The sequence below is a fragment of the Vulpes vulpes genome, chromosome 13 (genome assembly GCF_048418805.1).
Source record: "Vulpes vulpes isolate BD-2025 chromosome 13, VulVul3, whole genome shotgun sequence".
NCBI classification, from domain to species: domain Eukaryota; kingdom Metazoa; phylum Chordata; class Mammalia; order Carnivora; family Canidae; genus Vulpes; species Vulpes vulpes.
In genome coordinates, this window is record NC_132792.1 from 62,620,486 (window position 1) to 62,633,278 (window position 12,793).

The 12,793-nt window shown below is 34.7% G+C and overlaps 1 protein-coding gene across 5 annotated transcripts in view; it reads left to right on the top strand.

Moving 5' to 3' along the window:
* The window catches only part of ARFGEF1 (ARF guanine nucleotide exchange factor 1), a 141,392-nt gene that overhangs the window by 88,619 nt on the left and 39,980 nt on the right, over positions 1-12,793 (top strand). For all 5 annotated transcript variants that reach the window (XM_072734598.1, XM_072734597.1, XM_026012191.2 and 2 more), the window contains 6 exons: positions 477-678; positions 4,389-4,500; positions 4,843-5,048; positions 5,310-5,394; positions 7,398-7,569; positions 9,687-9,838. In XM_072734598.1, the coding sequence (XP_072590699.1) occupies positions 477-678; positions 4,389-4,500; positions 4,843-5,048; positions 5,310-5,394; positions 7,398-7,569; positions 9,687-9,838 (929 nt within the window). The remainder of the gene's footprint in view (positions 1-476; positions 679-4,388; positions 4,501-4,842; positions 5,049-5,309; positions 5,395-7,397; positions 7,570-9,686; positions 9,839-12,793) is intronic.

Genomic DNA, 12,793 nt, shown 5'->3' on the forward strand with positions numbered 1-12,793 from the left:
TTTAACATATTTATGCAGCTTTGTGAAAAGATAATTATAGAAGAAACCTATACAAGCAAAGATGTTTTAAGAAGATTGACTTGTTCACCTGTGTTTGACATTTACCCTTACTAGGAGAAAAACTCATAGCTACAAGGCTACCATATAGTATTCTGTCAGTCAAGAATTTTTTTGAGGGAAAGTTATTTCTCATGAGGCATGAGCTGAGAGCAGAAACCCAGTGGATACTTAGCACTGCAACTGCAAAAATAACTTTTAATGGTGCAAATTATACACATTCTAATTTCAGTATGTTTTAATATCAAAGTATATGGTCTGTGATGGTACTCAGTATTTTGCTTGTATTGCATACTCATCTAAGAAACATGGAAATGTCTTGACAATTGTTTGGAGTTTTTGTTTTCTTTTTGTTTTTTACCTTTTACATTTTTTTTATTTGAAAGATTAATTTACTGTATCAGTCTTTCTACTTACAGGTCAGGAAAAACCCTTAGAGCAAGAGACAAGTGAGATCAAACACCCTGAGACAATAAACAGATATGGAAGTTTAAATTCCCTGGAGTCAACATCATCATCAGGAATAGGCAGCTACAGTACACAGATGTCTGGCACTGATAATCCAGAACAATTTGAAGTCCTAAAGCAACAAAAAGAAATAATAGAACAAGGAATAGATTTGTGAGTGTCCAATTTTAAGGAGAAATGTTATTGAATATCCTCTTGCTAGTACTGTATTACCCTTGCCCTGCATTTCTTTACATCTTCAGGTTATTTCTGTTACCATACCTTTCTCATACCACCTTTCATTGAGTAAAACTGGGTGCAGTTCTACTGCATTGAAGACTTCTTAGTAGTTCCTTATTCAGCTCTCCTTGTTTATTGAAATCTAGCCTAATAGACCCTTATAATGTACATTAAATTAATTTTGCAGCATATCTTAAATACTGTTGATGAATATCATCTCTGTAGTTTTGTATTGTTTATTTAGTAGCTCAATTATAAAATCCCCTGTTATATTTCCTAAGCAGATTACAAGTCAAAAATTTATAGTATGAAACTTCTTATGCTAGCTAACATTGTTGCTTTATAGGTTTTATATTTTCAGTTGGGTTGCAAATGTGCGACTCTTGTTATTAATCTATTGTTATGAATTTCATTTTTATGTGTTAATAAGGTACTAACCTTCTTTTCCAACTTGGCTACTCTGCCATTCCCAGATCTTGTGAAGTCAGTTTTCCCACTAATCTGTATGGCATCAGCCTGCTCCTGGATTATTTCCTATCTAAATAATACTGTGCTGCTTTTATTCCTCTAATTGCCCATCTCTTTCAAAGAGAAGCTAGGGAAAAATGAAGTTGCTGACATTTCTCTGTGGATCTAGCTACTATAAACTTAAAAATTCCCTAGTATATTTACTTGGTTTGCTACTTGTACTGTAAAGCATTTCTTCCTGACTTTTAAGCAGTGCCTTTTGGTGAATGATCAAGTTCCATTTTTTTATTGTTAATGTAAAAACAAAACAAAAAAAACAACAAAAATGTATGTACGTTTATTGTCATAAAGTTATAAAATCTCACAAAATTGCCTCAGGAAATAGCCATTAATAGTTCATTCATTCCAGTTTTTTAGTCAATATTTATCAAAGTCCCATCTGATACTGACATTATGCAAGGTCCTTGGGATACTTGATGAATGAAACAGCATGGCTTCTGAGGGACACGAGGTCTAATATGTGTAATCAGACTTTTATATTGAAATTCTCTGCAAGTGTTACTCAGCAAACATATATTTGGGTTGGGACTATGTGCCAAGAACCATGAAAGCATTGCTTCTTATATTTAAGATTACAGTGTAAATATGGGCAAAAAATATTTTTCTAAAATAGTACTATGTATATTTAGTCCATAATCATATACAAAGTGGTACCAGGGTATGATAACTCTATTTGAATACTTGGGAGTAAGATGGAGTGGTCATAGGACTTCAAAGTGGAGGTTTCCTTAGTCTGTAGTCCTCCTTTCAGCCCCTGGACTTGTTCTCCACTTCATACTTATTCATGAGAATTCTTTCACATTGCTGTATTCTCATTACACTCTTTTATGACTTTGGCACCACTCTGTCTTATTTCTCCTACCATTCTGACCATGCCGCCTCAGTCTTGTTATGGACTATTTATCTCCTGCATATAACTTAGCATTTCCAGAGTTTTGTCCTTCAACTCTTTTCTTAGTTTGTAATTTCTTCTGAGTGATTGTGGTCTTTTTTATGACTTCAGCTACTACCACTCCCCAAGTGTTATTTTAACATAAATACCTCTACTGAAATTCAGGCTCATGTCAGTAATTGCCCATTGGACATCTCTGTTGTATATGGCTTAGCTTCTCACACTCAGTATGTCCATAGCCAAATTTATCAGTCTCTATTCTCTCCATAATCAGCCTCCCCAGTACTCCTACCCAAGAAAGAAATGACAAACAGAAAACTACTGTTTCTGTATTTCTTATTTAGGCTAGTAACCCCAGCATGCTACCAAATTTATAAGCTAGAATCCTGAGAGTTACCTAGATTTTCCCCTTGGAAAATCACTAAAAAGTCACTAAATCTTGATTGTACTTGCTAAACATCAATGCTATTTATCTTTTCTCTCCTCCCACAGGTAAGTCAAACTATCACCATTTCTTGCCTTGACTCCTATAATCTTTTAATTGGCCTATCTTTCTTTTGTCTTATTTATTCTATAGTCTTTTCTCACACTTAGCTAAAGTGAGCTCTCTTGAATGAAAGTCAGCTTCTGTTTCTCTCCCTTTTTGCTGTTAAAGAATAAAGTCACACTTTTTTATAATGGGCTACAGTACCCTTCATGACATAGATATGCTGGACTCTGAGCTACATCACCTGCCATTTCTTTAGCTTACTTCATCCTTCCAACAATGCAAAGCTGTTTGTTATAATGTCATGCTGTTTTATGCTGCCATGCGTTAGTATGACCCGTTGCTCTCGGAGATGTTTTTTCTTTTTATGAAATACGTAGTCATTCCTCAAAGCTCAATTTCACAGTCACCTTCCCCAGGAAATATATCACAACCATCTGTTTTAGTTACTTCCTCTTCTATGCCATCTCACCTTGTCAATACATTCATTAGTTATTGCATTTTACTATTAGAATTTTCTTAAAAATCAAGTTTATTTTATTAGGGAGAAAGCCTTCAGAGAGCAGAGATTGTGCTTATCTCAGTGAAAAATGTTTGACTTTAATTTATGGTATGAATTAGGACTTGACAGGAATCATCTAGACAGGACAAGTAAGGACATTGCAGACAACGAGAATGACCTGTGCAGTAGCACAGGAGGGAGGAATGTTTGAGGACTATTGGGCAGCATGGCAGAGGCAGGTACTCGAAGGAGATGAAACGAGAGCATTGAATTGGATCCAGATTCCAGATTCTCCTTGTAAATAAGTTTTTGTCTTGTCTTCTTCACTTTGGCCTGCTATGTGTTGAAAGATTTTAGTCAGAGAAGCAGCAGCAGCAGCAGATTTTTGTTTTGGAACAATGACTTGACCAGTAACCTGAAGGATGGATTAGAATGTCAACAAAACAAAAGATAGCAAGACCGTTTAAGTACTGTTATCCAGGTGACAGGTGATGAGGGACCAGAATAATTTGTGGTAAAATAAAAGTAGAAACTAAATGATGTGGAAACAAGGAGGTGACCTTTTAACTGAATCTGTAAGCATGAAGGAGTTTCACAGTGAATGGAGCAGGTAAAGGACATGCAGACTACAGAAATGCACTCTGCTTAGGGAATGAGAATAGGATATGTTGGAGTAGATGGGTGAGAGGGGATGAGGGGATAAACTGGAGCTGTATTGAGAAAGACTTTGTGTATCAGTCTAGTCAGTTTTGACTTGACTTTGAAATCATTGGGTTTCTAGGGATGTTTTTTAATAAAGGAAATTATGCTGTCAGATTATGGTTAAAACAGTCTCCAGAATTTAAATTCTTTACTTTAAAAGCAGGAAACTTAGAGTTAATCCATGGGTATACATGGAATGAACCAAGATTACTTGAGCATTAAGGAGAATATAAATATTAAAGGCATGAGATAGATAGTATTTATATCCTTACTCAAAACTTATCCATTATATGACATTATCTCAAAAGTCTGTGAAATGATCCATATCATTGATAGAGATAGCCTTTTGCTTCAGACTTCTGAGAAAAGAAAAATAAAACTTTGCATAATAAGTTTTGTATATTCATGCACTGATTATGTTAAATATACTTATTTTCTAAGTGGTACTAGAAAATTAATTTATTATAGCTTAAGATCTTCTTTTCAAATAGTTTTCTGTTTCTAATGTTTCTATTAACTTTAATATCATCTAGGTTTAATAAAAAACCAAAGAGAGGAATACAGTACCTCCAAGAACAAGGGATGCTTGGCACTACACCTGAAGATATTGCCCAATTCTTACATCAAGAGGAAAGATTAGACTCTGTAAGAATACTAATTTTTTCATTATAACCTTCTCTATAAAATTCCTTTTTAAGTTAATAATAATAATACATACTGTTTCCCCTTTAAGATGCCCTTCTAAGTATGTAAAACTTAAAGAATAACCTAATTTTTCTTAATTTTGCCTTTTAATTTTTCTAAACTCAAAAAGACTTTTTTTTATAAATAGATTTAGTATGTTTAACTTTCAGCTTCACGTTTGATATAGTTAACCCTGTAGTCAAAACCTGTGAATCTTACAGATTTTTCTGCTGCTTAAATGTCTCCGTGGCAAGTGTAACATTTCATTAGGATATCCGTTTTTTTTAATCTTTTGTCCTTTAGACTCAAGTGGGTGAGTTCCTGGGAGATAATGATAAATTTAACAAAGAAGTCATGTATGCATATGTGGATCAACATGACTTTTCAGGAAAAGACTTTGTTTCAGCCCTTCGTATGTTTCTGGAAGGATTCCGTCTTCCAGGGGAAGCTCAGAAAATTGATCGATTGATGGAAAAATTTGCTGCAAGATACCTTGAATGCAACCAAGGGTAAGCAAGATTCACATTCAAGTATTTATGATTGCCAGCTATATCCAAGAAGCTATGTTTGGGAGCATCAGAAGATTCATCATCTCCTGCCGCCAGAGAACTTATATTGTCTATGATCTAGAATTGATTTTAAAAAAAAAAACTGTAGTATAAGCTAATACATAAATCCTGAAAGAGAAAATTATGGAGCTTCGAGATCTTTTATTCAAATGCAGCTGTGAAACAATAAAAGTTTATAACATTATACATTTATTTTTCCAGACAAACCCTTTTTGCTAGTGCAGATACTGCTTATGTTTTGGCTTATTCAATTATCATGCTGACCACAGATCTTCACAGTCCACAGGTATGTACTATGTATAATAGATAGTACAGATTAAATAAGTTATTTGAATTCAGTAAGCAGTCGTTAAAATTTTAATCTTATTTAGTGAAACCAGTCACCAAATTGAGATATTTAATTTGGTGTAGCATTCATTTTACAAATGTGGTTTCTGGGGCCATTTGAGGTGGCTCAGTTGATTGAGTGTCCGACTCAGGGTCAACCCTGATCTCAGGGTTGGAAGATGGAGCCTTGCGTTAGGCTCCACACTCAGCAGGGAGCCTGCTGAGATTCTTTCTCTTTCTCTGCCCTTCCCCCAGCTCAGTCTCTCTCTTTTCTCTCTCTCTCTCTCTCTCGCTCTGTCAAAATAAATCTTTTTTTTTTTTTTTTAATTTTGAGAGAGCAAGAGAGAGTGCATGAGAGCATAAACAGGGGGGAGGGGCAGAGCGAGAAGCAGACTCCCCACTGAGCAGGGAGCCCGCTGTGGGGCTGGATCCCAGAACCCTAGGATCATGACCTGAGCCGAAGGCAGAGGCTTAACTGACTAAGACACACAGGTACCCCTAAATAAATAAATAATTTAAAAAATGCAATTTCTGGTAATAATTCTAATTAGACTTCCAGATATCTATAAAATAAGTCTGTATTTGTTTCATGATAGCTGGATAAAGCTTAAGATAAATTTTAAGAATATGTATATAGTTCTTCTGCCTATACTTATTACAACATGGAAAAACACTATATATGAACTTTATTTTTTCTTTTAAACATTTGAAACTTAAACAATAGGGTGGTTAGTGTGGGAATCCACAGAATCCACACTTTCTGTGCTCATGACCCAGCTTCTACAGTTACCCACTATGGCCAGCTCACTTTGCAGATAATTGTGTTTTTTTAATTTTAAAATTGAAGGTCTATGGCAACTCTGCATCAGGCAAGTCTGTCATCACCGTTTTTCCAACAGCATTTGCTCATTTCAGGTCTCTGTCACATTTTGGTGATTCTCACAATATATCAAACTTTTTCATTACTATTGCATTTATTAGGGTGATCTGTGATCAGTGATTAGGACTCCTTGAAAACTCAGATGATGACTAGTATTTTTTATCAGTAAAATATTTTTGAATTAAGGTATGCACATTGGGTTTTTTTTTTTTTTAAGACGTACTCTATTGCATGCTTAATGGGCTATAGTATAGTATAAATATAATTTTTATATGCACTAGGAAACAAAATTCATTTGACTCACTGCATTGCAATACTCACTTTATTGTGGTAGTCTGGACCCAAACAGTTTCTCCGAGGTATGCCTGTATCTTCAGAGATGTCATAAGATCTCCTGGATTTTGTCCATCTGGGTTTTTGGAGATAAAAATATTTTGGCTGTGCTAGTTCTCAAGTTTGGTGACAGGGCTACATCCTATAAACTACAAACTTATACTCTACAGATTGATCAAGGTATGCTATAGGACATTCCTGTTCAGGGTGTTCTTAACAAGACAATATTCAAAGGATACTTCACCTGGACCACCTAACCTTCATTTGCCATGATGAGTCAGTCAGAAAGATTGTTACCTGATTTTAAATGAATTCAGCTGTTACTGTGCAGCCAGTGTTAATATAAAATTAGCTTTTAAGTCAGTATAACATATTTATGTTTTCCCAAACTAAGATTTGAATCTTTTTGATACCATCTGTTTTTAATACTTGTCATGGTCCTTTTTAAAGACTCTAGCTAGAGCTCTGAAACCTTGGGCAAAAACAAGTAATTTCATTATTTGATTTCCCTGTTTCTTACTATAAATTACTTATGTGCCCATCAGAGAAGATGAATTAGCATATGCCAGGATAGGTCTTTTCTATATTGCTTTTTTTTCTGTGACTGTTTTCATTTTAATACATATTTTGTTAAATATTTTCCCTTTCCTGTCCTCAAAGTATTTATAAATTCCCTTTTTTTAAAGAATATTCATAAAATAGTATTTTTAAAGTAAGTTTTAGGAATTATAATGGTTTTTCATTTTTAGGTTAAAAATAAAATGACAAAGGAGCAGTACATTAAGATGAATAGAGGTATCAATGACAGTAAAGACCTTCCTGAAGAGTATTTATCAGCCATCTATAATGAAATAGCTGGAAAAAAGATATCACTGAAAGAAACAAAAGAACTCACAATCCCTACAAAATCAAGTAAGCAAAGTAAGTATCCAAATCAATTGAATTCTGATTGTTCAGGAGGAAAATTATGGTTTCCTAAGAGTTTTTCACTTGATTTAAAGTAAATCAGTTACTATTCTAACGAAAAGTATTATACAGTTTGCTGATCTGATTATATTTTTTTCCACATTTTGAGTAAAAATAGCACTGAACAGTGATCAACAGAAAATGCTACATAACATGCATGGATTAGTGTGCACTTAATATATACTTGTCAGTTTTTCAGCAAATCTCAGCATGGATTTGGAGGTTAGCAAGACTGCTTATGCAGCCTCAATAGACTTCAATTCTGTCTTTTTCTGCCACCTCATTATCTATACAAGTAACACAATTCTATCCATCTATTGTTACACATAAACACAAGCTGGAAGTCGGAATGATTCAAGGAGATGGGGAAGTTTAGAACTGTGAGGGAGCTTGTGGAGTTGGAAATCACTCCTTCAGATGTCCCACACATTATATTGTTACAGAGGTCCTAGATCTAATCAGCATGAGAAGCCAACTGTAGGTGGCTTCATTCTAGACATTCTGTGTATGTGGACAGTGGTAATTAAATCAGAGCTAAAATCTGACTATAAAAAATAAGATGAGGGTAGTGGCTCAGGAGTATAGCAGTAATACGGAAAGAACACTCTTGCCTTTCTGAGCACTCCACTTGGGAATGAAATCTCAAGCTTTATCTCACAGAACACATTGCAGTAGCACAATTCTGTCAACAGGAGAGGAACAAAAACCCATGTGATATGTGTATTTCCAGAAGTTGATGAAGAATTATGAGAGTCAAGGGCTAGGTAGGTGTTAGAAGAAATAGTAAAGCATAAATGGCCTTATCTTATGGAATAATGTAGAGGATGATTCTAAGGAATTTTAGTGCTCCCCTCATTTTATCAGTGAGGAAACTGAAGTCCAAAGAGGTTAGGAAACTTAGAATCTATAAGCTGAGTATAATGTAAAAAACTTCTGTTAAATCTCTATATCTAAAACCCAAAGAGTGGCAAAGCCAAATCTTGAACTAGGCATCCTTGGCTCATCATATTGCAGTTCAGTAGCAATCAGCAACTTATTTGGTCATATTATTTTTATCTCTTCTGCTAATAATATTGTTAAATATGCTGCTCAAGATTTCACACCGAAGGAGATGCCAATTCTCTGGTTCAGTTTTCTTCTTCAAACCCGTAATAAAACGTCTTCTATCCTTCTTTCTCCGGCCTATTTTATACATGATGGTAGAGTATCAATGAGAAGCAGCGGGCAGCCTGGATGACTCAGCGGTTTAGTGCCACCTTTCAGTCCAGGGCATGATCCTGGAGACCTGGGATCGAGTCCCACGTCAGGCTCCCTGCATGGAGCCTGCTTCTCCCTCTGCCTGTGTCTCTGCCTCTCTCTCTCTCTCTCTCTCTCTCTCTCTCTCTCTGTCTCTATGAATAAATAAATAAAATCTTTTTTAAAAAAATGAGAAGCAGGATATGGAAAGGATGTGGGTGTACTGAAATACTAATTTCATTCTGGAATGTTAGGGCCACTCTTTTCTTTTTAACTCAGAAATTGTCATTCAAGCCTGTGTCATCCAGGGATGCCCTTGCCTTTTATCTTTCTCTCCCTATTCTCCTATCCCATGTTTGGGTTGTTTCCCTAGTAGTTTCACTGTGGCAGATTTATAACTACTCTCTTCCCTTCTTACAGGTTTTCCACTTATCCCTTAGTTCAGGATTTTTTTCTCCCATTTTTGAGGTATAATTCATATAACATAAAATTAAACATTTTGAACAGTTGAGTAGTATTTAGTACATTCACATTCTTGTGCAACCACCACCTTTGTAGTTCCAAAACATTTTCATCACCCAAAATAAAACCTTGTACCATTAAACCTAACATTCCCTCCCTCTTCGCAGCCTCTGGCTAACACCAGTCTGCTCTTTTAATGGATTTACCTACTCTGGATATTTTATATAAATGGAGTCATACCTTGTGTGATCTTTTGTGTCTGACTTTTTAAGACTATATCTAATTAGTAGTAATAATTGATGGTATTTATTTTATAGTAAAAAAGCACTTAACATGCTTTATATTTTAAATACTGATAGTGTTTGTTATTTCAGATGTAGCCAGTGAAAAACAAAGAAGGCTTCTCTATAACTTAGAAATGGAACAAATGGCCAAGACAGCAAAAGCTCTCATGGAGGCTGTGAGCCATGTTCAGGCACCTTTTACAAGTGCAACACATTTGGAGCATGTGAGACCCATGTTTAAGGTAAGAATTCCTGGTAACTTTTGGTTATGGTATACATTTATATATAATTTTCTTCAGCATGTTTTTAGGTTAAGGAAATACAGTGATTATAGCCCATTAATACAGACCTGTAAGCAAAAGCAATGTTATTTAGAATATAGCAGATATAAATGTTTTCTTAAAGAGAATGTGAAAACTTATACATATTGGCGATAAGTATATGATCTTAAGAAAAGGATGGAAAGATTTCAGAGAATGATCATTAATTCTTGGCCTGGTTTTCTCCACATGAGTTCTGTTCAAACCTTTGGAGTTACCTCAAATTTCAAAGTGATCTTGAACTTTTTGGCCCAGGAACTCACATGAGGGTTCTGAATATACCTGTACCCAGAGAGGAGAGCAAAGAACAAAAAAAGCAAGCAGTATTTATGTTTATAGGTTCATCTAGTAAGAATGCTATTTACTGGTTCTTTAAAATTTGATTGCTTGTTCCTTCGTTGCTCTTGTTCTTTTTTTCCTATCCTTTCTCCAAAATTTGAGAGTAAGTAAGCAGTGAATTGATCAGAATTACAGGGAAATAGAGGAGAGTCTAGTCAAGTGTGAAAAGGGAAAAGGAGTAAAGTACATTCCAGTTTGTGAGACAGTGTGGTAAGATGGTCTGTGGAGGCTAAAGATTGTAATTAGAGTTTTCATTCATATGTTAAGTACACCTATGCATGGGCAGTAAAAGATGACTACAACATACCTGTTTTCTTTTAGCTCTAAATTTTTATAGTTCTACGTCTAATGTCTGTGAAGTAACATTATTTCTAAAAGTGGAAGAATTGTAGGATGAGGAAGAGAGGTGTAGGGGAGGAGTAGAACCAGCCTTATCTTTGAAATAATAAAGTGATATAAAAATACAAGAAACACTTTCTCTATTACAAAACATTTTATAAAGCAGCTTTTTGGTTTATTTTGAATAGTCTTACACTCTTGATTTTCTTCTCAAATGTTTTTGGTTGGAGGAGGTAGAGAATGAAAAAAAAAAAAACAGAAGAAGGGGTTCTCCTGGGTGGCTCAATCGTTTAAGCGTTTGCCTTCAGCTCAGTCATGATCCCTGGGTCCTGGGATCAAGCTCGCATTAGGCTCCCTGCTCAGTGGAATCTGCTTCTCCCTCTACCTCACACTCCCTCCTCTGTCTCTGTCAAATACATAAAATCTTTAAAAAAAACAAAAACAAAAACAGAAGAGGGAGCCAATCATAATTCTATTACTCAGAAAAAACTTCTGTTAATGTTTATATTATATACTACTTTTTAAGTCTTAATTGAATAATTGTGACTGTACTATACGTAGAATTTTGTATCTTGCTATTTATCACATAAGTATTTTCTTGTATCATTAAAAATTCTTCATAAATATTTTTGATTATTCTCTAGATCTAGTTTACTTAAACATCTTCTAAGCTAGAATTAAGAATCTCTCCTCTTATCACTGTTTCTACTTCCATTAGCCTCTCCACACATCCTCATTTCTCATCCTTATTATTATAGTGTCCCAACTGGTATCTGTAAGTCTATTTTTGTACTCCTCTTATCCATTTACAGAAGCTAGACTGATCATTTTAAAATACAAAATGAAATGTTGCCTTCTTCCTAAACTAACACACCTGCAACATCTACAGCCTTGCATGATCTGGCTCCACCTGCCTTTCCAGCCTCATTGCTAGGTTTCTTCTAACTTTACTGTAGTCACACGCTAGCAATTCAGTTTCTAGAATGTCCTAAATTATTTTCTCTTCAGAGTATTCTTATAAGCTGTGTCTTTTGTCTAGAATGCTCTTTGCTTCTTTGTCCAAATAGTTTTCACCTTAAATGTTACCTTCTCAGATAGTTCTGCCCTACCCCCACCATCCATATTTGGTCCCTTTTCATAATATGCTATGCTTATCCTTCATTGTATTTATAACAGTTTGTGTTTATACATTTACTTATTTTAAAATTTAATGTCTGTCTCTTTACTAGACTTTAAGTTCCATGAGGTAAGGGACTGTGTCTGCTCTGTTCATTTTTCCCAGTGTCTAGCACCATTCTTGACTTTGTAGTAAGTGCTCAATAAACAAGCATTGACTAGCAGAATGAGAGATTTCTAGGATGTGATATAATATTAAGGTATACAAATATAATTAAGAATCTTTTTAAATATTGCCAAATTGTATTTTACATTATACATTTATGAACAGATAATTTCACTGACCCCTGGATATTATTTAGGTATAGTTTGATAGGAAAAATCATTGTCTTTTAATTCCTAATGGAGTTAAACATATTTTTCACTGGCTTAAGAACCATTTATACTTAGTCTTGTATAAAATATTGCACAGGTTTTTGAATAGTTGTATTGTTTCTTTACTTACAATAGAACATGTGATTTATTACTTCCATGTGGTACTGCATATTTTAAAAGTACTCCACTTCATATGCTTCCCAAAGCATCTGTCTATAGTGGAGTCCATGTTTTAAGGAGGAAGAAAATGAGGTTCAGAGAGATTAAATAAGCAGCAAACCTAGGACTAGAAATTAGGTACTGTGGCCTATGTTCCTTCGTTTAGAAATTATATACTTTAACTTCTAAACTTTCTGATGTTACAAACAAAACTTTGGGCAATCCTTTGGGTAATGTTTTTCTAAATAATCTTAAAAACTTTTTAGATCTTTTTAAAATTCCAGGTGTCATTTTTACAGCACACAGGTATAAATCTTTTTCATCTCTGTAGTGATCTAGGTACAGAGTTTTGCTTCATTAGAACTTAATTAAAAGCAACAAATACTCGCATTAGTCAATTCAAAGTCACACAGGCACACAACAATGTACGCACATGTTTTGATGTTAAAATTTTCAGTAGTCCAAGAGTAGCCCTTTTTGTTTATTTTACATTACAGTTTTAACATTACTAGGTATTCAGTGCTGCCTACTGGTAAATTTAGTATTTGT